Source organism: Zootoca vivipara, chromosome 2 (genome assembly GCF_965207765.1).
Source record: "Zootoca vivipara chromosome 2, rZooViv2.hap1.1, whole genome shotgun sequence".
Classification (NCBI taxonomy): Eukaryota; Metazoa; Chordata; class Lepidosauria; order Squamata; family Lacertidae; genus Zootoca; species Zootoca vivipara.
In genome coordinates this window covers 93,526,225-93,554,070 of record NC_142584.1, presented here as the reverse complement: position 1 = coordinate 93,554,070, position 27,846 = coordinate 93,526,225, and the positions used below count along the sequence as shown (strand labels likewise).

General features: G+C 42.4%; 1 protein-coding gene across 1 annotated transcript; it reads right to left on the bottom strand.

Annotated features, from left to right (window-relative positions):
* Positions 1–164: 164 nt before the first annotated feature.
* On the bottom strand, positions 165–27,238 carry EIF4E3 (eukaryotic translation initiation factor 4E family member 3). The gene is made up of 7 exons (XM_035106632.3): positions 26,343–27,238; positions 11,245–11,317; positions 8,320–8,414; positions 5,416–5,476; positions 4,797–4,863; positions 2,657–2,812; positions 165–2,325 (listed from the first exon to the last, which is right to left on the bottom strand). The coding sequence occupies exons 1-7, from the start codon at positions 26,540–26,542 to the stop codon at positions 2,279–2,281; spliced, it is 699 nt and encodes a 232-aa protein (XP_034962523.1). The 5' UTR covers positions 26,543–27,238; the 3' UTR covers positions 165–2,278.
* Between the last annotated feature and the right edge of the window lie 608 nt (positions 27,239–27,846).

The window sequence follows — 27,846 nt, the reverse complement described above, 5'->3', positions numbered from 1 at the left end:
TGTGGACATACTGTACTGTTAGGTCCTTGAAAAATATAGACAAATGTCTACTCTTATGTATAAAAATAGCATATCAGGGTGGTGACCTTGAAGAACACTTAAATTTCTTTATTAAAAACCCAAAAAAGAGAACCCAATAATAAATGCAGTTCTGAATAGACGTGTACGAGTTTATAAAACTTTTAATAATGCTAGTTAAAATGCACAAATCTTAATTCATAAATACAAATGAACTAGTACAAAAATTAAAAAGGGGAAATTGATTTATTTAGAAACACACTGAATTCCAATGGCTGCCTCTTGTAGGATTAAACGGGTTGTTATCAGTGCAGTCAGAACGATTTCCAAAATACTAAATGCTAATCCAGTAATGCTGCCTAGAAAAAAATGCACATTCCTCTAGCTCATTGTGAGGAACTAAATAAATCTTTGGTACTGTAATAAAAAGCACAACAAAAACTCCAATAATTAGCACGGAGAGGAAAAAAACACACAAACTAATGTTGATAATTTTCACATTCATGCTTCAAAGTGTAATCAACTTTTCTTCTCTATCGAAAAATGTATTTAAGGCGCCATCATAGCTTGCAACTAGCTACAGTTGAACAGTTGGTTATGTTTACAATAAAAATTACTATGCATTTGATACTGACCTTCATGGGTGAAGAACACATCTGATATGATTGCAGGGGGGTAAGAGGGGAAGATCTGTTTTATAAAAAGTTTGCTAAAGAAGATTTGTTAAGGTTCCTATTTTAAGTGAGAGCACAGCAGAGGGGTTTACGTTTTGGTGTTTTTTTAAAAAAGAAATATTATACTTATTATTATTTTTAATTCAAACTATATTAGGCACCTCTGGAACAAAGAGTTGTGATTTCATTTCATTCTCGCCCCGCTAAATAGGTATTTGAAATAGCTAAAAACAAATGCCAATCACTTACCTTCCAAGTCCCGGACTGCAGAATCCGGGACCGGCAGCCGTGTGACACCGGAAGTTACGTCGACGTAACTTCCGGTGTCGTTTTGCCCTTCTATGGGCACCAAAATGGCTGCCGCCGGCTTCGAAAGTTGCTTCTACGCATGTCAGGAAGTGCGTCAACGCAACTTCCGGTGTCGCTCTGCCCATCTATTGGCCCCAAAATGGCCGCCGCCGACACCGGAAGTCGCGTCTATGCACTTCCGGACATGCGTAGATGCGACTTTTGAAGCAGGCGGCGGCCATTTTTGGTGCCCATAGAAGGGAAAATCAGAAAGAAAAAAAATGGCCGCCGGCAGGAGAAAACAACGGAGAAAAACGGGAGACGAAGTGATACGGGGGACCACCGGGAAAAGGTAAGTAAAAACGGGGGTTTCCCGGGGGAAACGGGGTACTTGGCAGCTATGCAATCAAGAACTGACTGCTCCACACCTGATGGCAGCTTCCATCAGCATAACTGCACCTGTTCCAGTGTGACAATGATCACAGAAATCAACAGTGATACATGATCACAAACAATGCTTCAACCCAAGCAATGTCCAGTTTCAAGCCTCCCCATGCTCTCGGGGCAGATATGGGCCATCATCAAGTGGGAACCAGCCCCTTATTTTAAGGGGCTTGTATTTAAAGAGTTCAAAATTAGTCACAACAGAAGTGTATTTTCAGTCTACAGGCTCTGTTCAGTGATCATAAAAATATATTTACAGTATGCGCATTATCAGTGCATAAGCAGAGGACATTGGAAGCAATCCAGGTGCTGTGCAAGCTCCCTTCATTTCAATGGAGCTTGAGCAGGATTCCCCTTGGGATTTCTCCCACTGCCTATTAGGACAGTGCATATTACAACCTCTCTGGGGGACAAATCTGTGTGTATCTCTTAACATGATAGGAATGTCTCAAAGCAAAGTATTACAGAAAAACATGGTTCACAAAGCTATTAATTTCTCTAGGTACAGCAAGTCTAGAAAGAGCAGCATATCATGCTTGTGCATATTTGCATTTGAACTAGGTATAGTAAACTACTTAACTGTAAAGTCTTCTACCTTAAAAAGAAAGGAATACTAAAAAGTAAAAGTGACTTTTTTTTGTTAAGAAGTCATGAAAGGAAACATCACAATCAGCAACTGAGGCAGCAATACTCCTTACTTTTGAATAGCACCAGCTCAAGAGGAATATAACAATCTAAAATAACAGGCTTTGTGGTGCTTTTGCAAGTGTTTTTGTCCATCTTTCCACTGTGATGATCTCAAAAACCCCCAAAAAACTAAAAATTACAACTTGAGTTCAGGACTGTCTCCTGTGTTAATGTCTCCTGCGTCCACCTTCAAAAGCATGGTGCTCTTTGTGAGCTGAAAGACAAGATGACACAATTATTAAATATGCAAGTATTAAATACATTTTGTTGATTAAAGTCATTTGGATAGCGCACACTGCTTCCTGCTAAAGTGGTACCTCAGGTTATGAACTTAATTTGTTCCAGAGGTCCGTTCTTAACCCGAAACCGTTCTTAACTAGAGGCACGTTTTCCCTAATGGGGTCTCCCACTGCCACCACCGCGCGATTTCCGTTCTCATCCTGGGGCAAAGTTCGCAACCCAAGGTACTACTTCTGGGTTAGCAGAGTTTGTAACCCAAAGTATTTGTAACCCAAGGTACCACTGTACATGCACACTTTACTTACGTTTATAAAAAACTGCTTTAAAAGATGTTTGGGGCAAAAGTTCATAGATCTTTTCTAGAACTGTTGCTTCACTTGCTAACGACGCGTTTACATTCCAAACTTGAACAACATCTTCCCTATCACGAACACTGACGCTAACTCCTATTACTTCATCACCTGCCAAGAGAAAGCATCATCATCATCATCATCATCATCATCATCATCATCATCATTAAAAGCTATCTTTGTTACTGAAGCCAGTATGGACTCTTTACCCCAAATCAAAAACACACCAAGAATAAAAAACAGCAAATTAGTCCTAAAGGAAATTGGGGGGGGGGGCTTTACTGTAAACATGCTTTTTGTACAACTTTCCCATGTAACTGGTATAAATTCTACCTCAATAATTATTAGCTAGAAATAGGTAATTTTAGTATTAAGCTTATCATAGAGATTTTTGAAATGTGTTGCCCTGTTTGTGCTTTTGGCTTGTTTTTGTTGGGTTTGCCTGAACCACAGGGGTCTGGGAGATGGCAAGTAATCCAACCCTGCATGGCTTTCCAATCCAATCAAATAATAGTATTATTTTATTTTACTACCCATTGACACTTATTACTTATTTCATCACTGTAAGACAGGCATCCCCCAACCTGCGGCCCTCCAGATGTTTTGGCCTACAACTCCCATGATCCCTAGCTAAGAGGACCAGTGGTCAGGGATGGTGGGAATTGCAGTCCAAAATATCTGGAGGGCCGAAGATTGGGGATGCCTGCTGTAAAACAACTATACCTACAAAAGGCCATTTATTTATGGTTGGTACTATATTGGGTATACAAAGCCAGGAAGGGAGACCAATCAGGAAAATTCAGATTTTTACACAGAAAAGCACCTATCCTATTTCTAATGCTATTTGCTAGCATTATCCCAAGAAGTGCTACATAAGAAAATATGACACTACAGATAAAAGTGCAGACCAGTAAAAAGGTCACAAGCCACATTGTGGGGATAATGTAAACAGCTGAGCCCTGTATCTGATTTTAAAATATTACTGTATATGCATATACAAAAAGACCAAATATGGTCAGGCAGTAGCTGAATGCCTGGCTCAATGCATCTTTTCTCATAAGACAATTCTGTTAAATTCAATGGGGTTTCACCCAGGTAAGTGTGTACAGGATTGCTGCCCTAACCACCAGTATAATTCTGTCTGCTCTAATTATTCTGGGGGGGACGGGGACGGGGGACAGAACAGACTATTTAGACATCCCAATCACTATATATAGTGGACATAACTTAAAATGGTACAACAATTGTATTGTTTAGTGTTTTTAGACAATTTAAGAGGTCCCCAAATCACTAAGACTAAATCTAAGCATGATTGGTAACACTGATATTCTATTATATGAAATTTAATAGCATTTGTATTTTTGTTGTTGAAGGTAAGCCTGTTCTCAGAATAAGAGCACAGGAGTCTAGAGAGATGCAAAGAACATCAGCATGATTCGTGAATCTTTTGCGCATAACATTTCTAGGACCCTCATTGCATTGCAGTGTGTGGTGCAGACTTTCTGTTGGTGCATAATCAGGAACTAAGGGAGGCAGAATCTTTTGCCAAAGCACCAGTGCCCTCTTACTTGGTCAAGAAGTACTCCTTTCAAATCATTAACCAACACAGCAGGAGGATGCCTTTCCACTGAAATGACGGAAAGTGATGGCAGCCAATGAAGGGGCAACCTCTTTCCTCTAGGTTCTCTTTTCTTCCTTTGAGTCACTTTGTGCAGGATCTGTGGCAGTCCTGTTCCCACTCTCTGTCCACAAATTCTACAAAAAGCGAGCAAGGCTGATATGTCTAAAGTAGGATGGCAAGTGAAGACATTTACATTCTTTTCCTGGCAAGGATCAAACAGCTGGATAATTCTCTTGGATTACGGAGGTCCCCTAACCAAAATTAGAGAAAATCAATACCTCTCCCTAGAGGCTTAATCAGGCAAAGGGACAATGCACTTTGATAGGATGAAAAGTGTTAGCAGGGGATTTTTATTTGCAAGTTGTGCTAGCAATGAGTAACGTTTTCTGTGTTGCACCTATTTTATTCTTAAAACTTAAGCAAGGGGTGCTCAAAAATCAAAACAAAAGCAGATAACAGGAAGTACTTTCTCACCTCCTGCACAGCGGTCTGTAAACTGTTCCCCAATTGTAGCAAGCAACAGCTCTTTCCAAACTGCAGACTAGCAAAAAAAAAAACCAAGAAAATGAAGAACCTGGTTACGTTGCTGGAAGTACAGTATTCCATTTGCAGTTTGAACAGCTATACTGTCCGCAACAGCCACAACATTATTCTGGTGCATTTTAATACAATTTCACATAAATTATACCTATAGGTTTAACTTGAACATATTCAACAGGTGATATCCAGCTAATTCATGCTCAAAGCAGAACCATAAAACCAGTGGACCTGTCCATTAATTTCATAGGGTCTACTCAGAGTATGATTTAGTTGGATATCATACCAACTTCAATCAAGACTCCAAATCTGTTCTGGAGCAAACCAGGTACTATAGGCAGGAAAGAGGACAAAAGTAAAAGTGAAGATACAGGCTGTCTGATAAATATACAGCGGTCATTTGAAGAAAATAATAACAGTGACAGCAGCTTTTAAGCAGCCAGCACCCACATGAGTGGAAGACTGATGCTCAGAAAACAACATACACTTCAGAATGCTATTAGAGGAAGAAGAGGAGGAGGAGGGAGGGGGAGTTTCGACAGTGTTAAGCACATACCGTATTGTCTTTGGGGACCTTCATTTTCCACACACCTCCCTTGGCATTGCTTTCTTCTTCCCTGAGTTGTGAGAAAAAACAACGCTTGGCTGCACAGGCTGGTAATTTATTTACACCTGGGTACAGTGCAAAGGCACAGATTCCAACAGCCCAGAATCTTACCTCATATAAACATAAAAATAACTGCAAGTTTTTAGCTCTGGAGCAGTTGGAAATGCCTAGGGAATTCTCAGAACGTAGGAAAGGACCAAATAGGATGCCTAGTGGTCAACAGGTCAGGCTTTAGTTCAGGCATAGGCAAACTCGGCCCTCCAGATGTTTTGAGACTACAATTCCCATCATCCCTGACCACTGCTCCTGTTAGATAGGGATGGTGGGAGTTGTAGTCCCAAAACATCTGGAGGGCTGAGTTTGCCTATGCCTGCTTTAGTTCTTCACCCCTTCCCAAGCCAACACAATAAATCGGTCAAAATAATAATAATGGAAGATTTTTTCTGAACATAGCCTGATCATACCTAAACATGTATTTATCATGGATCATTTCCAACAAGTTTGTCCCAATAGTGCAAAGACCATCTTCCTGTGTGATGAGACTTTTCTACCTTCCCTCCCCAATCTGTTTTAAAGCACTGGAGGAACCTCTAGAATAGATTGATGGATGCAGAGGGAGAGGACTTTCTGGTGCACAGGTGAAAGTCTTTGCGCTAATAGAATAATTTAGTTGAATACAATACTGCAATTTAGGTAACCCTACTTCAGAACCTAACAGTTATGATACAAGTATACATTCTAGTGCCATTTAAAGCAAAATCTGGGTTGTGGATAGGCAGCTCTGGTGGTAAAAGTTTCAGAACAAGTGAAAATGTCAGGGAAGAACCACAAGTCTATGGTTTATTATATACAGTGGTACCTCGCAAGACGAAAATTATTCGTTCCGTGGGTCGTGCCGTCTTATGAAAATTTTCGTCTTGCGGAAATGAACGGCAGACAGAAAAAAAAGCGGCCAAAAATAATCCGTCTTGCAAGACGCGGCCATAGAAAGCTTCGTCTTGTGAGGCAACAAAGAATCGCTAGACGCTTTCGTCTAGCGAGTTTTTTGTTGCACGAGGCATTCGTCTTGCGAGGTACCACTGTATAATAAATACACTCCTCAAACATTCATGAATTGGAAGACAAAAACAAGGCCACTATCAAAATAATTAAAAGGAAATGACTTAGCTGTGACATTAGTGCTACCAATTTTGCGCTACAAAAAAGTGACTGTTAAACTTTTGATCAATGGGACTTCAGAAGAAACAAGCATATTTTTTCAATTATGACCTTCAAACTATGACCCCTCTTAGATGCAGCTTTCAAATACAAGTGCAGGTATGAAAGGAAACCAATCAGCTTTCATTTCCTTTTGGCATCTTTCTAGCACAGAAAAAAAAGGGAGCAAATCCCCTATAACAAGTCTAAAATAATTTCGGAAGAGGCAAAAACACTTGCCCAAACATACTGCTCACCTTGATCACTTTTTGCATCAGACAAAATTATAATAATTTTTTTTTTCCAGTAGCACCTTAGAGACCAACTAAGTTTGTCATTGGTATGAGCTTTCGTGTGCATGCACACTTCTTCAGATTTTTTTTATTTTGATTCGAATACGGCAGACCAACGCGGCTACCTACCTGAAACTTTTTGCATCAGGTGCAGGTGGAACTTGTCAGCAAACTAGGTGAGGCTCAACAAAGCAGCAATTTTATCAAGTGTTGCTCACTTTTGCAATCTGCCCATGTTTACACCTATACTGTAGACTGGTGCAGCCCCTCATAGCATTAACTTCCTGAGTCTGCAAGATTGGCAGAATGGTTTATTGCCTTTCCCCATTGATGGCCAGTACTTTTTTCAGAACTGCAGCTTAAGCAGCAAGTGCCTTAAAAAAAACACCATCTCTGTGGTGTTTTTTTAATGTATTCATTTGTACAGACTGTTTTATGATTTACAGCAGGCATCCCCAAACTGCGGCCCTCCAGATGTTTTGGCCTACAACTCCCATGATCCCTAGCTAACAGGACCCAGTGGTCAGGGAAGATGGGAACTGTAGTCCAAAACTTCTGGAGGGCCAAAGTTTGGGGATGCCTGATTTACAGTATTTGTCTTGCTTTCCTCAGTAGACTCTTCTCATGGTTTTAAGGCAAATACATTGTGCGTGTAACAAGAACGTGCACCACATTTTGGTCTTAGGTTTTAAAAAGAGCAGACTGTCACCTTCAACATTCAAGTATGCAGAAGTTCGATTCAAGTCAGCAAGATCCATAGGGGTGTTTTGTATAAATACATTGGACTGAGCTACTTCAGGCATGTCCAAGATCTTGAGCATACCCAGCACAATATTTCACTTTGTGATCATAAGATGTGTCCCACCACCACTACCCGCAAAACCCCACTTGTATCTCTGCATTTGTATCCATTTCAAAGGTGGTCTGCCACATGAAAAAGTGCTCTACTGTTCAAGAAACATAAATCCAAAGCTTCATGCTGAGAGAGGGCAACAGATTGCACAGTTCCCTGAAGCCCAGTCTTGTCTATGCAGCACTTGCTACAAATAACACAAATTTCAACATATTTTAACTTGATTTTGCAAGGCCTACTTTTAGGCAATTATATGCAAAAATCATATTGCATAATATTAATGTTTAAAAAACACCGTGGGCAAACATAAACAATTTCAGTGTAATTTATCATGTTTACTAAACATAGGTTGTTTTTTAAAAAAACAACCTCCTGGTCTTCCCCCTGCCCCCACCTCTCCACTTTTGTTCATATTTTTTTTAAAAAAATTATTCTAACTTGCACGTAAATAAGCAAATAATGAATGCAGTTTGTGCCCAGAGCGCCATAATAATGTGAATATAAACATACCACAGTGGCCGTCTTTCTCCACGCATTAAATGATAACTACATCTCAGAGGCAGGTTTGTCACAGGAGGAATATTGTTATAAACACTCCAGAAGATCTAAAGAGAATTATTACACTATATAAATTCACACATAACAGTATGGCATTTCCTTGCTTTCTTTAGCTCTGTGGTACAGCACATGTTCTGCCTGCAAGAGAGTCACTGCCCGTCCAAGGAACTGAATTGGTATAAGAGAGCTCTCCATGTTCAGGAATAGGGAGCAGGGTGTTGCTCTTGGTTTTTTCCACATGTTTCCCTATCCTGAAGGATAGCTGCACCAAGACTTTTTGATTTCCTATATGCCCTTCACCAGAATATGCCAGGGTGGGTTACTATAAAATATAGTCCAAAACCTTTACAGTGATTTAAAAAGCAATAACCAAGTGAAACCGTTTCAAGCAAAATGCAAGGCATTGGAACAAGACCCAGTTGTGTTTCCTAAGGAAGCTGGTTTTCTTTCACCGTGGTAGAAATTAAGCCACTAGCCTACAATTGATCTTCAATAATGCAACAGTTCTATATTCAATGCCCTCTCAGATGAGCTTGTAAGTCACCACTTAAACTTACAGCCCCTAACGTTTGGCAAAACTGACACATTTTAAAGTAAATTGTAGCTATAATGTTATCTTCATAAAGAAAACAGGAACCCCCAACATCCTAAACAACAAGGGAATTGAGTCAACAATAAGTATCTTAAACAATGATTTTAAACATGACATTTTAAGCATGCTTTTTAAAATTATTTTTAAAAGGACAACTATCCAGTATACCTATAGCTAACTAGTTCTGCATTGAACATTCAAAGGGTTGTATCCAATGAAGCAATTGCACAAGCGGAATGAATTCTGTTTCGGCAATGAATCTTCACCTTCCTTTTCATGTGCCTCCACACACACACACACCCATCTGCTCTGTGGGTTTTTTTTGTGGGTACAGATTTTTGAATGTGCATGGGGGGAGTGCATGGAGAGGAGAAATTCTGTTATGCCACTAGCTGCTACTAAGAAATTGGGGAAGGGGAATCCTGAGGTGCAAAATCTTCAAGACAATCATGCGCATACCGTATATTCCTACCTGGCCTTTACTCCCCCAAACTAAAGACTATGGGCGGTATTCAACTAAGTTCTGCTCACGGTGGACTCACTGAAATTAAAGAACGTGACTAAGTTATGTCCAGTGATTTCAATAGATCTGTTCTTAGTAACACTTAGGAGACTACTCAGGGAAGAATTTTATGCAAGACTATGTACAGCTAGTTGCATCCAACCAAATCACTGTGTGTGTGGGGGAGCATCTTCCACTTGTGCAACGGAACTTCTCCCCCCACAAATATCTGCTCTAAGGGACCCTCCAATTCTCCAGAGCAAGTTGGGGGGCGCACACCAGGGGGGGGGAGCGCTACAATCCAAGGCATGAACAGACTTTATTCCACTCATGCAATGACGTTGTTGGACTCATCTTTGAAACAGATCATTACAATCCCTGTACACTGAGAACAAGAAGTACAGCACAACTTTCAAATGCAAGAGTAAGTTGCCCTTCTGCTTCCAAGGCGGCACTGGCATTTCCCACAAGATAAGGGAGAATTATTCAGTGCCTTTTTTGCTTGTTGATGTTTGGTCTACAGATTGGTGGGTCCATTTCTGTCTTCCTGAGTAGGCCTCAAAGGATGGGGAATGGACACTGGAAGCAGGAATGAAGCCTAGGATTCTGCCAAACGCATCTGTACTGCAACATGGTGAGAAGGCCTTTACATCACAGGGCCTCCAATTCCTTTTGTTTCATGCACCAAAATTAGTATTCACAGAAACCCCTGCTTACTGAAAATGAGTGCTTTCTGTGTCTGCTTGACACCGAAGAGACCAAGTCAGAATACACAGTAATTTCCTTTGTTTTATTATAGCACTGAGGAATTATTCTGTTCTCAGCTTCAAATTTTTGCCTGTTTATCGTAAACTAGCAAAAACTAAGAGATGCTGGATTCCCTACAGTTCAGCAGCTTGAAGATCCATTTGTGACAAAAAATATTTTTTAAAGTAAATTAGTAAATGTGTGGGTGTTTTCTTTTAAAAGAATAAACTATACTTTTAAATTTAACATATAAAGAATGATAATTTTAGGGCAGTGATGGCCAAACTCGACCCGCCAGCTATTTTGGGACTACAATTCCCATCAGCCTTGACAACTGGTCCTGTTAGCTAGGGATGATGGGAGTTGTAGTCCGAAAACAGCTGGAGGGCCAAGTTTTAGGAGCAAACTCAGTGATACGTAGTAGGTTTTCTATTCCTGTAATAACAATGACTTTAGACCTGTAAAGGGTGTTCACAAAAGCATTTCCCCCCAAATTTCTACCGATCGTAATACAGTACAATGCCTTATTATAAACCAAACTGACTGATTTTTCAAATGTTTTGTTAGATTAGAAGTTACATCTCAGCTCTGGGGAAAAAACCTGTTTGGTCTCTCTATTGATAATAGGTAAAGGGACCCCTGACCATTAGGTCGAGTCGTGACCGACTCTGGGGTTGCGCGCTCATCTTGCATTATTGGCCGAGGGAGCCGGCGTACAGCTTCCAGGTCATGTGGCCAGCATGACAAAGCCGCTTCTGGCGAACCAGAGCAGCACACGGAAACGCCGTTTACCTTCCCGCTGTAGCGGTCCCTATTTATCTACTTGCACTTTGACGTGCTTTCGAACTGCTAGATTGGCAGGAGCTGGGACCGAGCAACGGGAGCTCACTCCTTTGCGGGGATTCGAACCGCCGACCTTCTGATCAGCAAGCCCTAGGCTCTGTGGTTTAACCCACAGCGCCACCTGCATCCCTATTGATAATATCTGGGATTTTATATTGCCACATGAAAGTCTCGTATGCAACATCTTTGTTACCTGTACAGTTTGTACTGTGTAGATCTTCTTTAAATTTGATGCACATTCAGCAGCTGTTGTCCCAGGAAGTGACCTTGAAAAAAGAGAAAGGAAGAAACCATATATTTAAAGATTCAGTATAGTAAGTGTACTCATCAGATTTATGAAAAAAACATTGATATAATAATAATTACAATAACACAAAAGCATGCTTTTAAAATACATTTATATACGATGAGAGCAGGTACCATAACTTACATTATGGAAGTTGACATGGTAAAATGGTGAATCTGATCAATATATTTTGGTGGTTTTTTAAAAAAAAAATCCATATATTTGTGTGATCATCCAAGTCTGCTTCACAACGAAGCCGTGTGTTTGAGAATTACCAATACCACGCGGTTTGTGGGTGGAAGGAAAATGGAAGTCATTAAAAAAAAAAACTATTCTGTTTTGAAGTCAGGTTTGGGGAAGGTGATGGTATTTCTTGTTTCTCTCTTTCCCATCCCCGCTTCCTTCCAATCCTCTTTTTCGATTTGGTTAATTCATTTTGAAGTAGAACACAGTTTTTATTTAATTTTACAGACATTTTGTTGTTGTAATTCTGCATAAGTTCTATGTGAATCCAGAAATTTCCCTATTTTTTTCCTAAACTATAATCACAAGCGTTGTTGTTGTTTTTAAAAGAAAATAATAATAATAATAATACTGGAAAGAGGCAACATGTGCACATTTTGTTTTGTTAAATAAAAATATTAAAGTTCCAATCTTCCAAAGCCATTCAACTCCTATTCAGAGGGTGTTAAAGCTGTGTAATACTGCAACACACTTGCCTCCATTGAATACAGTAGGAAATTACTTCTTTGTAAATATACTGAACACTGTCAAATGGGAAGAAATGCTGTCTGAGGAGGGTGGGCTGCCCATATACACCAAAACCTCCATGCGCATTATTTAGCTTCAACCCTTATTTTAGCCACAGGCAGTGCTTTTTTCGGGGGGTATGCATACCCCCTACACATTTTGTGAAGTTCTGTACTTTTGTCCATTTACTGTACAATCAAACCTCGGTTTACGTCTACCTCTGTTTGTGACCGCTTCGGCGAGCGACCGCCGCGGACCCGAAAGTGTTTACATCCAGGTTCCGCGGCGTCGGATGCGCAGACGTGATCTGCACAGCTCGTGCATGCGCAGAAGCGATCTGCGCAGCACGTTTGTGTGCAGAAGCGCTCTATCGGCGCTTCGTGCACGCACAGAAGCATGCCTTTTGGGGAGTGACCGCTTCGGTGAGCGACCGCCTCCGTGGAACGGATTGAGGTCGCAAACCGAGGTACCACTGTATTGATTTTCCCCAATTTGAACTGTAAAATGGTAATTGTCTTCAGTCAAAATGAGAGTACCCCTAAACATTTTTTTAAAGAAAACAAAGCACCAGCCACAGGCATATACGTATTTTAAACATATTCTGCATCTCACAAGGCTTAAAAGAGCGTTATCCTCACAACACAGGGGTTTTTAATAAATTATTCTATTCGTTTTACATCTGTGCCACTAGATGGCCACATTCTATAAATCTAGCAAGACCCTCTCTATAGTAAGTAAAATCCAAAAATAAAAGCTCACACAAGTTAATTAATGCCATGTTATTTCTTTTATCATGGGACCCTGTTTTCATACTGAAACGGGCCATATCTATACCATAAATATATCTGCATACATTGCCTACAAATACAGCACAGTACAAGAAGAAGGAGAAGAAGAGTTTGGACTTGATATGCCGCCTATGACTCCCCTTCAGGAGTCTCAAAGTGGCTAACAATCTCCTTTCCCTTCCTCCCCCACAACAAACACTCTGTGAGGTGGGTGGGGCTGAGAGACTTCAAAGAAGTGTGACTAGCCCAAGGTCACCCAGCCATAGCTGCCAGGTTTTCCCTTTTCTCGCGAGGAAGCCTATTCAGCATAAGGGGAAATCCCTTTAAAAAAGGGATAACTTGGCAGCTATGCACCCAGCAGCTGCATGTGGAGGAGCGGGGACTCAAACCCGGTTCACCAGATTATGAGTCCACTGCTCTTAAACACTACCACCATATACCTGTGGTTAAGTTGTCCATATAGACAGTGCTTTTTTCTAAAAAAAATGTTTAGGGGTACTCTCATTTTCCTACTCATATTGAAATACTGCCCCCAATGAGGCCAAACTCAGATTCACAAAATGTTTAAGGGTATGCGTCCCCCAGCATCCCACCCCCCCAAAAAAGCACTGCATATAGATACCCTGGAATACTTTTTAAGAGAGACTGACTCTGGCGGAATCATGTTGCTTCCCCGTGCGAAACTAACCTGAACAGCATCCTATGGACTATTAGGTTCCCAGGATCTATCTAATTCTAACCTCATGCAAGCGACATGCACCCAATATGCTTCAGTAACCAATTACAACCACAAACTGACAACCATAGGAGCAAGATGGACAAGTCTTGCCAAGCAAGAAGATCCCATTAGCAGCATCTGTAGCAAAGGGATAGTGTTTTCTTTGGGCTTGGATCCAGTCTTTGCTCACCTACAGAATTACTGAAACCCACAGGCACACCTTTATAGCTACAAAATGGGAACACTTGGCTTGCTGTAAGAATTGACCTTTTTTTGTACCACAAAAAGCTCCAAATTGGCATAATTTATCAAGCAAGCTATCTTTTGGGCCTTCAAAAGAGACCTCCAAACTCAGGATAGCAAAGAGATTATTTATTTATTTATAATAGAAGATGAGCCAAATGAATGTGTGCTTGGAGCTACGTGTCTTCTGATAACAGTTTCATAAGCAAATGATAAACAGATGGAAAGTGAGATAATGCTTAAATGTACTGAAAAAGTATCCCTTCTTGTAATGTTTGCTCTAGCCAGAGGTAATCATTACATTACAACATCTTATTTTAAAAAAGCAACCCAAATCCATGACAATATAGGGAATGAGTGGATTTAGACTCTGTCTGGAAAGCACGTAATGGACAACATCAAAACCAATGGCTGACTGTTGGAATGGCTAGACATAAAGATTTCACTTCTAATTGTACATCTCTCTGGATCACACCTCTTGTTTTTAGTTCCAAATACTATTTCTGTTGATTGGAGAAACACTCAGTACATTTGCAGATGGCAGAAAACTTAGCTATCTAAACTATTTTTAAAGTATGGGTAGAACAGAGATTTTCCAGTAATTTGCCTCACATAGCGATGAACCACATGTCATTTTACAACAGCTTGAGAAAACTGATTTCTCCTTTGGTATGCTGAAGAGACATATTGAATCATCTTATTACAAACTTAACTAGAAAATGCACATGCACTCAAGTCAGATTTTACCCAACCTGATAGCTTCTAACAAAATAAAAAAAAATCCTTCCAGTAGCACCTTAGAGACCAACTAAGTTTGTCATAGGTATGAGCTTTCGTGTGCATGCACACTTCTTCACGAACACTTCTTTTTCACGCACACTTCTTCTGCACACGAAAGCTCATACCTATGACAAACTTAGTTGGTCTCTAAGGTGCTATTGGAAGGATTTTTTAATTTTGTTTTGACTGCGTCAGACCAACACGGCTACCTACCTGTAACTGATAGCTTCTAGTTAGCTGCTTAGACTATTAACTTCCATCCGCTGCACCTAACACAAAACAGATTCCTGAGAACCTACTAAAGGTAAAGGTAAAGGGACCCCTGACCATTAGGTCCAGTCGCGAACGACTATGGGGCTGTGATGCTCATCTCGCTTTACTGGCCGAGGGAGCCGGCGTACAGCTTCTGGGTCAAGTAGCCAGCATGACTAAGCTGCTTCTGGTGAACCAGAGCAGTTTTCCCTGTTGGGAAGACATTTATCTACTTGCACTTTGACGTGCTTTCAAACTGCTAGGTTCGGCAAGCCGTAGGCTCTGTGGTTTAGACCACAGCGCCCGAGAACCTACTAGTGATCTACTAATTATTACTATCACAGGCTTCTTTAGTAAGCTTTGATAAGTTGTATTTTAAAGGGGGGAAATACCCAAATGGGCAATAATGGTAAAAGACATATAATTCACTGCAGATTGCCTTCGACAACATAGTTTCAGGATGTTTCCAAGGGCAATCCCACCAAACACACATTACGGGAATCCAGTTTAGAGGTTACTAAAGCATGAGTGACTGTGGCCAGGTCAGTCATCTCCAGGAAAGAACACAGGTGGTGTAATAGTCAAGCCTAGACAAAGGGACTCCTGGATGATCAGGTAGCAGCAGTGATTAGAAGCAGAGACAGATTGACTACAACTCTGCATCCGAAAAGTGGCTGGGGCATGCCCCAGTAGTAAATCTTTGCATGCAAAAGGATCCCATATTTAATCCCTGGCGTCTCCAGGAAAGGCTCCAGAGACCCTTGTCTGAAATCATGGAGAGCTGCCAGTCAGTGTAACCAATAGAGTGCTAGATAGGTTGTTGTTGTTGTTGTGTTGTTTAGTCGTTTAGTCGCGTCCGACTCTTCATGACTCCATGGACCAGAGCACGCCAGGCACTCCAGTCTTCCACTGCCTCCCGCAGTTTGCTCAAACTCATGTTCGTAGCTTCGAGAACACTGTCCAACCATCTCGTCCCGTGTTGTCCCCTTCTCGTTGTGGCCTCAATCTTTCCCAACATCAGGGTCTTTTCCAGGGAGTCTTCTCTTCTCATGAGGTGGCCAAAGTATTGGAGCCTCAGCTTCAGGATCTGTCCTTCCAGTGAGCACTCAGGGCTGATTTCCTTCAGAATGGATAGGTTTGATCTTCTTGCAGTCCATGGGACTCTCAAGAGTCTCTTCCAGCACCATAATTCAAAAGCATCAATTCTTTGGTGATCAGCCTTCTTTATGGTCCAGCTCTCACTTCCATACATCACTAGATAGGTATAAAAGGTAATGGACCCCTGGGCGGTCAAGTCCAGTCAAACTTGACTATGGGGTGCTGCGCTCATCTCACTTTCAGGCCGAGGGAGCCGGTGTTTGTTCACAGACAGCTTTCTGGGTCATGTGGCCAGTATGACTAAACCGCTTCTGGTGCAACGGAACACCGTGATGGAAGCCAGAGCGCACAGAAACGCCATTTACCTTGCTGCCTCAGTGATACCTATTTATCTACTTGCACTGGTTTGCTTTTGAACTGCTAGGTTGGCAGGAGCTGGGACAGAGCAACAGGAGTACACCCTGTCGCAGGGATTCGAACCGCCAACCTTCTGATTGGCAAGCCCAAGAGGCTCAGTGGTTTGGACCACAGTGCCACCTGCGTCCCTAGTAGTGCTAGATAAGACTAATGGCATGACTTGGTGAAAGGCAACTTCCTATGAGGAGGGCAGCCCTGTCCAACACAGGCTGCATACTAAATCCTGGATTACCATACCTCACTAAACAGAAACAAGCAGATGGGTGCAAAGCAGGGTCTGCCTGGCAGCCTTGGTATATGAATTTACTTCTGTAAGTGAAGCTCTTCTTCCGTTTATGGAACAACTACCTTAATACAAACATGTATCTTGGTGTGAAACAGACCTAAGTGCTGAATCCATGAAGCAAAATGATCCTCATTTTGAATCTGCCCCATAGTGTAGACAAAATGTAGCTCTCCTGCTATATCAGATGGTAAAATATGTTTCCGAAGGATGCCATTGTCTAAATCTGGTTATGTCAATGAGAGATTTATCATTAACTTTATAGAGGTTTGGAATACAGGCCAGGACTGGGCCTGGGTTGACATTCCCACCTGAACGTTAAACTACTTTCTCTAGCAAACTAAAATACGTTTTGGAAGAAGGGAGGGAGAGACTTGGCACAGCAAAGTAAGTTTGGCAATATCAAAATGTCCATGAAAGAGTTCCAAGGGGACAATTAATACTGATGTGAAAACATTCTGTAAGCTCTCCAAGAGTAACCTTCAGGGTGGATTTGATTTAAATCAAACTGATTTAAATCATGATTTAAATCACGATTTAAATCACTAGTCAGTAAGGCTTGATTTAAATCATAGTCGATTTAAATCACATGAAAAACTTAAATACTGTCCACTCCAAACAATCAGAAAAATATTGTTTCTATTCTATTCACTGAACTTCTTGAAACTTAGCACTGAAGGGGTTGTTTCTGTATTCATAGGTTTGTAGAACAATAGGATTAAGGTCTTTTTCTCAACTCTGTTCATGTTATAACATTTTTGCTGTGAAGAAGAGGCATGTGATCTCTGTTGAGTCAAATTCAGTTTTGAGAACTGCAAAAGTAAACCAAGCATCTGTGATAATATCTTGTAGGCAGAGAATCTGCCCAATAATCTTACAAAAACCTCTGGAAGAGCATGACATTGTGAATTGATTAATGGCATTTATTTACCCCCCAAAATAAACATATACAACCTTATTCTACATAATTAAAAAACTAATCTTTATTTCATGATGGAATAACCTTTGGATGGTAATATATTTTCCTCAAAAAGCATTTTATTTTTAAAAAAATCAGATTTAAATCAAAAAAATCGATTTAAATCAAAAAAATCCGATTTAAATAAAAAAAAATCCGATTTTTTTGATTTTTTAAAAAAAATCATTGATTTTTATCCACCCTGGTAACCTTGGCCTGCCAGGCTGAGAATGGTATTTCAGTGTAAATTAAGTGACTGTAATCAGACAACAGTGCATGCCTGAAACAAATTTTGTTGCGTGGTTCCTATACAGCCGCTTTCAGAAGATACTCAATGTAGTTATGGTGATTACAACAAGTTGTTTTTGGCCAGTAATTTACTCTACAAGGCTTTCATTACTTTTACTTCCCTAAAATTAAGAGGGCAAATGTCAGATGGCCACTGACAGTCACCCTATGCCATGGTGGAGTAAGAACTAACCTACTCCAGTGAAACTGGAACTAACAACAGCAGAGGATAACATACAACCGATGCCTAAACAACATGTCTGTTAAGGGTGTGTGTCCCTTAATAGCTGCAATTTATACGCTTCTGAAATAGTTAGTTGATCTCTGGTTTAAAAATATTTTTTATTATATAGTTTTAAGTATGACTGTTTTAAACCACTCAGATATCATTTATGAATAAGCAGTATATAGATATTTGTACAAATTAAATTAAATTTCCTGCCACTGAGTGAACATGAGAAACCCTTACTTAACATGTTAAACTAAACCTTTTTTGGTTAAATAACATCTGGCTGCAGTGCTTTTAACTCACTCATAGTGGGCTGTGGTCAACTTTTATGCATAGTACACACATTGAAATTAGTGACCACAACTAACTTAGGTCAATTAATTTCAATAGATCTACTCCAAGTAAAAGATAGTTGACTACAACCCTGTCTTTTTAACCATGCATAACACATACAGCACCATAAATCCCCCTCACACACCCCAGAGAAATGTAAGTATGCTAGGTGAAACAAACATTTTTCTAAGTTTTTAGTCTACATCATGAATATTTTTGGGCTCTCTAAAAATGTACATGTACATTACATTTCATGCAAAATTATAACCACAAAATACGCAAAAAGTGTACAGTAGTATTAAACAAATACATGCAGAGTAAAATCTAATGTTTCACAATTAGAAGAATGTGGTGCAGTAGCACGGAGAGATAAAAGTCAGATTGGGAAATCCTGGTTCAAGTTACTACTAACATTTCTAGCAGTAACAAAGGTGCTGAGACTCCTGGAAACCACAACCTCTAAATCTGGTGATCCAGTTATGTGCTAATCCCAGATGTGCACAAGTTTTGCAATCCTTATGACCTCCCTCCTCTCCCCTTCTGCAGAGTGGAGTGACAGACCGAACTTTAAATGACTGTGCTGCAAATGTCAGGTGTGCCTCTAGGTGGTGATATGTGCAAACGAAGCTCTCCAAGTTACCTATTCCCTTTTCTTTCTTTCTCTTTCTGGAACAGAGGCTAATTGATCACTATAACAATGCCATACAGAACAGTACTATACAGAGCGATGCTGATTCTCATTAGGTTTATTTCTACGATTATGGATGAAATTCAATGTAGCACTAAGTGGGGAATGTGTGCATGGATGGAAGTCCACTCACACAATGAGACATATCCCCTCTTCCCTCCACCCCACAACCCCTAAACTGTTCTGGGTCTTACTCCTTCAACGCTAGCAGCTGGGGGTCAGGGTGTGGTTTAAAAGGCTATTTAGTGTAAGGCCTCTATCTCGAGCTTTCCACTTGCTGGGAATAACACAGGTCTCTAGCTCCTAGTTTTTCTGCCTTACCTGAACTACCTGGGATAGTGCCCTTGGACTGTTGCCTGACTTTCTCCCTAGGTCACATTTGAATCTAGATTGATTCTTGATGCTTGATCCTGGTTTGTTTGAACCAGGGGTTGGCAAACTTAGTACCGCGGGCCAGATCAGGCCCAACTGCCTTCAGGATCCAGCCCGCCGACTGTCTGTGGATCGGTGTGGGGATTCTGTTTGTTTGGGCTGCGCCATTCCCCCCCCGCACCATTCCTTTCCCCCCCCCCTCACAAACACTGCGGCGGTGTCCTCCCTCCCTCCTCCTGGCTTCTCACTGCCCTGCCTAGAGGAGGAAGGGGGCTGAGCTGAGCTGGCTGAGCACCATTTTAAGCAGCCCCTCTCCAGAGCCAGCCCTTTCACACCGCTCATCTTCACTCCACTGCCACTGCCCTTGTGCTCCTGTGGGCCAGAGAGTGGAGTGGACGAGCTTGCTCTGCCTACCCACAAGAAGCAGAAGCAGCGGTGGCGGTGGCAGCCCCTGGGAAGGCAAGCGTAGCGGCTGGGGCTGGGGAGGACTACTTGCCCCCCTCGCCTCTTCTTCCAGCTCCCCCCCCCCCAGTGCTGCTTCTCTGGCCCGCCACAAGGTCTGAGGGACAGTGGACTGGCCCATGGCTAAAAAAAATTGCCGGCCCCTGGTTTGGACTGTGTTGTTTCTGCAATGCTACCCTTGCTTATGAATACTTTAGTGAGAGGCTTTTATCTCCTGTCAGTGAGGCCCTAGCATCTGAGGGCATCCCCTGGACTGTGAAAACCTCCTGGATCTAAGAGGTGGGTGATCACAAGTGGGGGCTTTTTCTGGTGTGGCTCCACACTATTAAATCCCCCCCCCTAGAGTGGCAGCATGTGATTACTATTCAGGCTTTTCAGAAGGCCTTAAATAATCATTTCTTTTGTTTGGCCTACCCTAGCACTGACTGCAATCTAGAGTACTGTTGTGGGGCAGGAGTTCTGAGTCTGTTTCAGTTTTGTCAGTTACTCTTAGTGTATACAATAATTCCTTATACTTAGTAATTTTATTGTTGTAAGTTGCTTTGGATGGGTTTTGTCTGGAAAATTGGCATACAAATATTTGTTAAAAGTCCACAGGCTTTAGCCGGGATTTCTGCATTGCAGGGAGTTGGATGAGATGACCCTTGGTGTCCCTTCCAACTCTTAAGATTCTAATATTCAAGCAGCCGAACACTGCAGCTTGCAAGATTCACCACTTGGCAATCAGGTGGGGTAACTTAGTTGGAAGAACAGGTTCTTCTCTTCCCACACAATCTAAATGGCGTGAATAGCTAACATATGGCTGGGTAAATAAACTGGTAACTTTTGTAGAATAGCCTGTAAGGTTGAAGGTTGTCACTTTGGCTACCAAGCTAACTGCCTTCAATCCACAGAGCTGCTGTGTCAATTGCAGGCTGTGCAGTCGTAATCTGCCAAGTAGGGAAATTCCAAAGGTGCTTTGACCCAATTGGAATTCATCCTGCCTCCTGGACCATAGGTCACAGTAATCTAGCCAAACTACCTACCATGTGAAGCTGGAACATGTGAAGAGGAGGGCGACCAAAAAACGAACCAATGACTTCTGCTCTTTCATACAAAGAAGGCGTTGTGTGCTTACTATGGGCACGTGTTTATTTGCATGTGTTTGGTATTTATTATGAGAACCAACTTTACCTGAATCTGGTTGGCCACTGTTTAAGCAAAATAGATGGGCCTTTAAGCTGGCCTAGCTTTTATGCATGCCTCAGATGGACTGCAAAATGTGACCACCTCACTTTAGTCCATCAGAAACTTTTGTACAGAAACTTTTAATTAACATTAAAACATGAGTAGGGAAACACTGGCCCTCCATATATTGTGGGACTACTACTCACATAATCATCTCTGGCCAGTGATGAGGCTGACTGGGACTGATAGAAGCTGGAATCCAACAGCATCCATAGGGCCCCAGCCTACCCACCTCTGCAAAAAGTATTTCAGAAGATTCTATTCTGCATGTGGGGTCACGAAGAGTCGGACACGACTAAATGACTAAACAACAACAACATTCTGCATGTGAGCAGGCCAGATTAACTTGGGGTGGAACTGAAGGCAGAAGTGGAGTCCTGTTCCAGACTTCGCCTGCCAATTACTCTAATTTCCAATCATCTAAATAATAATAAACCTCACAAAGTGCCCAGCTGCCCTGTTCTGTCCTCAAGACTATGGCTTCTAATAATAGCTTAGGGTCGGGTAGGGTCACTGATGTAACCGCAGAAGAAAAGTCTTTTACAAATGTTTCCTTACTGAAAACAAGCCTGTGATGGAAAACGTGCAGTGGGCTGACTTCCTGCTAAAGTAGCCCTCAAATTAGGAGGCACATCTTGAGTGGGGGATTCTCTCCTTGTGTGGCACATTACATAATTTGCAGTATAACCAGCATGTACAGAAATTTCAGAGTATTCCATTTATGTGAGTCTCACTCACTTTGGTGGCATTTCTGCAAGCTGATCTTGGGTTTGTTACCTTTCAGTAATGTCTTACTGTTGGCTTCCAAGTAATTAAACAACTTTGGAAGGATTTGTATCATTAAAGGCCCAATATTTTATTTATTTTCAAAAAAAACAACAACATGAGATACAGACAACTGAAATGAAAGGTTGTAAATATCTATGGCTCCGTGAGTGTAATTATGCATGAAACCAGCACATAATATAACAATAATAGAAACTCAAGAGTATGAAGGGTTGTTTTTTTAATGAACAAAACAGCTTTTGCTAACAGCTTTGGGAAGTAGTTGCCAGCATAGTGCCGTTCAGAATGATCAACTGTTAGAGGTGGGAGCTGTAGTCCAACAAACATCTGGTGGTCACCATGTTGGCCAGGCATAGGCAAACTCTGGTCCTCCAGATGTTTGGGACTACAATTCCCATCATCCCTACCTAACAGGACCAGTGGTCAGGGATGATGGGAATTGTAGTCCCAAACATCTGGAGGACCAGAGTTTGCCTCTGCCTGATGTTGGCTATACCCCCGATTTAGTAAGTAAATTACAATCTGGACAGAGATTTGATTGTTTATCCCTGTCCTCTACTTCTGCACGCTTAAATATTATCTCTCCTTCACAATTCCTGGCCTTAAGAAACTAGAACAAAACTCATTTATACCCCACCACAGTATATAACCCTTTGGGTACTTCATGTAACTGGTGAAAACTGGATGCTATGTATTAGTCCCGAGGGGAGGGGGGCATTTTTTAAAAAAGCAACAACAGGAAAGCACCTAACATCATCTTCAGTGCCACATTTGGTGAATCCCAACTTGGGAGAAAGGTGGGATATAAATACATTAAATAATATAAATGTTGGCTTATAGTGACCCTAGAGATTTCTCGTCACTTTCTTTTGTTGCTTGGTTTGCTTGCCCAAGGCCTTTTGAATGGTTTGGCTGAACTATTCCTGGCCTGCAGACACATTCTGTTTTTGGCACCTTGCTTGCTTCTACAATCAATATGTGGATTATACCGAAGGGGTTTGTAAGGTGAGGTAGCTTAGATCATTCTTTATCCTACAGCAAGATGCCCTGCCATGTGTTAAAATACCTGGTCCAAGATGGCTATAATTTAAAGGCAGCAGAAGCAATCTTGGCCTACAAGCTATGAAAAAATTTAAAAAGAATAATTTCCTGATGAGTTTAAGTGGAGAATGAGATGTGATTTTAGCAGCAAAAATGGGGAACCAGATGAGGAGTGCAGAATGCTACTTCCTTACCTCCTTGCATCTTCTTTCCCAAGTACTTTTGCTTTTGCTGAGCTCCAATACATCAAGTGACTTTGGTTGTCAGAGGTTCCTTTTGCTATTAAAATCAGATGCACTTCACACTATCTTCATGATATCAAGAGTTCCATTTTTAAGTACACAAAACTACCATGGTCACATCCTAGCTTGTCCCTTAGTATTTCATTTCAGCAAACCCTTCAGTGGTTGTAAAAGGTGCTAATAAAATGAAATTGGTCATAAGAACATTGCAGGGTTTATCTAGCTTGCCAGAGAAAGCTGTTTATACCTCAAGGACATGTTTCTTTCTCAAGTTACAAAAGCAGATTGACCAACTAAGTTTTTATTTAGGTATGAGCTTTCGTGTGCATGCACACTTCATCAGATACCTGATCAAGGACATGTTTCTTTCTCAAGTTACAAAAGCAGATTGACCAACTAAGTTTTTATTTAGGTATGAGCTTTCGTGTGCATGCACACTTCATCAGATACCTGATCAGGTATCTGATGAAGTGTGCATGCACATGAAAGCTCATACCTAAATAAAAACTTAGTTGGTCTTTAAGGTGCTACTGAAGGAATTTGTTTATTTTGTTTCGACTCAGACCAACACGGCTACCTACCTGTAAAAAGCAGATTGGTACAGGAAAACAAGCCAACCACCTATGACAAGCTCCGACTGGACAGTGTGCGTGTGCGTGTGTGTGAAGTGACAAGTACTGGGATATCATGGAGTTATTAAAAGCAAGGCTAAAAAAGCAACCAATTGTAGTCTGATGCAGTATAAGAAAGCAAGCATGTCAGTCTTATTTTGTAATGACTGTAGGAGTGGATCTGGAGTGAGAGACACTGGGAACAAGTATTACATGGTTTTGAATCTTGTGGAAAATAAACACCGGATAGAGATTTTAAGAAAGGATTATGCTTTCATAGCAAAACAGAGAGGGATACCAAGGTTTGGGTTTTTTTTTAATAATGAGTGGAGGGAAGGATGAATTCTCAGACAGTTCTACTGTATTTTAAAGCAGTGAATGAAAAACAAGGTAGGAAGAGATCATGTTGCAAATTATGGACAGTTAAGAGCAGATCAAAGTTTGAACCATAGAAGGATATTTCAAGAATATGGGTTGATATAAAATAAAATAGCAACACAAAACTTAATGAGAAGGGAAGAGACCGTAGTTAATCCTTTGTAAAAATTGCCAATGCTCGCCCTGAAGACCTGTTGAATGTCTGTCCATCGTAGGACTTTAAAGGAAAGGTGGAAGGGGGCAACCAAGCACGGATTGTAAGGTTTGTACTGAAATAATGTTTGCCATTGATACATGTTCAGTAAGTGTCTTTGTGTGTGTGAAACCTAAGAGTAAATAATTTGCCTTTAATCCAGAATAACTACCATTGGTTCCCTAACTTTCATTATAATCCACTTCACCAACAATGCCAAATAGGATGGTTAATGGTTGTTAAGGAGTCATCGGTTTGCACTGTGGCCTGGAATGCACACCTTTAAAGGGCGAAAAAAAGAGTCATTTCTAAATTGTGAGTATTACCTATATGGGTCTACCACTATGCTTTCCTCCCAAGATGACTTCTAAAGTGACTCCGTGATGTTGGACTGAAGAACCTTGCAGCACAATCCTACATGTTGTTTCAGTGGGACTTACTCCCAGGTAAAAGTGTATAGGATGTTCTTTAGTGGGTGTGGATGTGTCCCCCTCAAATTTACCTGTGGAGTTGGGTCTAAGGGGAAGACTAGGAAGAATGAGTGGGGGAAACAATAGTAAACAGTCTTGAAAGTAAGCAGGGAAAGACAGAAACTGTTTAGCTGGTAAAAGAGGCCTTAGGGTGGCACAGCCCCTCTCTGATATTGGGTAAAGGATTATGGCTAACTTTTTATGGCTAAGTCTTTGCCTCAATTTATGCCATTTTTTATATAAATAAAGCATATGGACTGCAGTGTCCTCTGCTGCAAAGGAAGTAGCAATACCCCTTTTTAACTTCTTGTCACCAGTGGGGAAAACGGGGTGCACACGACAATAAGTTTTTCATCAAGGCCTGTTTTATGGTACATGCAATTAAAAAACGTTATTGTTAAATTTATATCTCACCCTTCCTCCCAAAGGAGGCCAGGGCAAAACAAATACTTTGTTTTGTTTTGCTTTAGCTTAGGGAATCCATGCCCCTAGGGAATATATTTCCAGACAGCAGCTGGTCTGAAAACTATCAGGAGAAGGTTGGTTAAATCAATAAACAAACCACCTTAAGCACTGGAAGCATTAAAAAGAAGTTCCAAAACTGGCAACAAAGGGAAGCGGAGCAGAAATGCCATCCAATGGGATAAAAACACAAGAGCTAGGATGCCCCAAGTTCTTCTATCCTAAGAGGCAAGCCTTTTCCAAGCAACCCACCGAGTGATGTTGCCCCTTTCCCACCCGGCCAAGGCTCTTGTGCGTCTCAAACCTTGAGGAGGGGTAAAGCTGCACTTGTTGCCTTTTCTGCCTGCAAACTAGGTGCGCGCGTGCATTGTGTGTGGATACCACCGAGTCAGGCAAAATTGAGCCTCTCTCACTTCCCTCTGAGAGCCCCTATCTCTTCAACACGCTTAACAGGGATGATCCCCGGCTATGGAAAAAGAGGTCTCAAGAGTTCAAAACCTCGCGTTGAGAGCCCTGGAAATAGCGAGGAGGAGAAAGCGAGCCTGAGGGCGCCCAGGGTTGGTTTGGTTTGGTTTGGTTTTGGGGGGGGGGCGAGCCAAGGAAGGGCAGAAGCAGCAGCTCTGGATGGGTTAAGCATCGTGAAGCAATCGGTGGGGCTGGAGAACAGACCCCCCCACCCCCCTTTTCGTTTCCCTCGGCGGAGAAGGGAATTAATTCGCCTTGGGGACGGGGAAGGAGCGAGCTGAGCAGGAGCGGAGGCGGCGGCGAACAAAGGCCGGTCCTACGCCGCCCACCCCCGTCTCTGCCCCCTCGAGCGCGCCTTTTCCCCACACTGCCGGCTCGGGAGATGCGAGCTCCAGGCCGCGCTCTCTCCCCGCGAGCTCCTTCTCCTCCTGCTGCCTTCCCCATCCGGTGTGCCGGCGGCCCCGCACTCACTTGTCGAGCCAGAAAGTCCACGGCGAGTGCAGCGGGATCCCCTCGCCGGCGTCGGGCTCCAGGCCGCTCAGCTGCTGCTGCGGGTCGGGGTCGAGGTCGGCCTCGTCGTCCGCCTGGTGTTGCTGTGGCGCCGCCGGCGCCGCCGCCGGGTTCGGGGGCTCGGGCGGGCCCGGCTGCCTCTCGGGGGGGCTGAGCGCCATTGCCCTGCACTTTCTTCGGCCCAGGCTGAGTCAGCGCCGCCTCGCTCGGCGAAAGCCCGCCTTGTTGCGTACACAGCCGGCGGGCAGCAGGGGGCTCTGGCCGCCCGCTGCAAACCTGGCACGCCGAGCAGGCAGGCCTCGCTCGTTCGCTGGCTGGGGGAGATCTCGCCTATTTATAGCGCCTTTGGCGCGCGGGTTTGGCTGAGCGGCGGCCCCCTGCCCCGAGCGGCTTGCAGTCTCCTCTCCCTCCCATGTCTCCTCCATTCAATCTCGTCACAGTAGAGGGAGGCGCAGCTGGTCCTTTGAGCAGATCCCGGAGTGGGTTTTTGTCACTCTCTCTTCGCTGCCCGCTTTCTGTTGTTGTTGTTGTTGTTGTTGTTGTTGTTGTTGTTGTTGTTGTTGTTGTTGTTTAGTCCCCGGGTGGGTTTTTGTCACTCTCTCTTCGCTGCCCGCTTTCTGTTGTTGTTGTTGTTGTTGTTGTTGTTGTTGTTGTTGTTGTTGTTGTTGTTGTTGTTGTTGTTGTTTAGTCGCGTCTGACCCTTCGTGGCCCCATGGACCAGAGCACGCCAGGCACTCCTATCTTCCACTGCCTCCCACAGTTTGGTCAGACTCATGTTTGTAGCTTCGAGAACACTGTCCAACCATCTCATCCTCTGTCGTCCCCTTCTCCTAGTGCCCTCAATCTTTCCCAGCATCAGGGTCTTTTCCAGTGAGTCTTCTCGTCTCATGAGATGAGGTGGATCACTGCCTTGTGTGGCGAAGGGGCTTGAATAACTCAAGAGAATAACTCAGAGAAGCTATGAGCTATGCCGTGCAGGGCCACCCAGGACGGTCAGGTCATAACTGAGAGTTTAGACTAAATGTGATCCACCTGGAGAAGGAATTGGCAAACCACTCCAGTATTTTGCCAAGAAAACTCCATGGACAAAGACAACAGGCCCGCTTTCTAACTCGCCATAAGTGAGTTTTAAACCAAGCCGTTGCGATAAATTGAATCTGGATGGGTGTTGGTTTTGTTCGAGAAGCTGGGATTCAAATTCCACCTCAGCCTAAACTCAGCTGCCTTCATTGGGTTTGCCCCATTTACACCAGCTTTGTTCAGTGGGCAGAGACGCAGAAAAATTCACCGGCGTGTATACTTTGAGCATCCAGAGTAGGCTGAGGTGGAATTTGAAGCCTCTTGGACAAATATTAACACTTTCCACTGGCTCTTTTACCAGTCTACCTGTTCAGACAGGTAAGGTCTTTCACAGCCAGAATCTTTGGACATGATTCTGCTTCCCCACATGTACATTCAAGTTCTA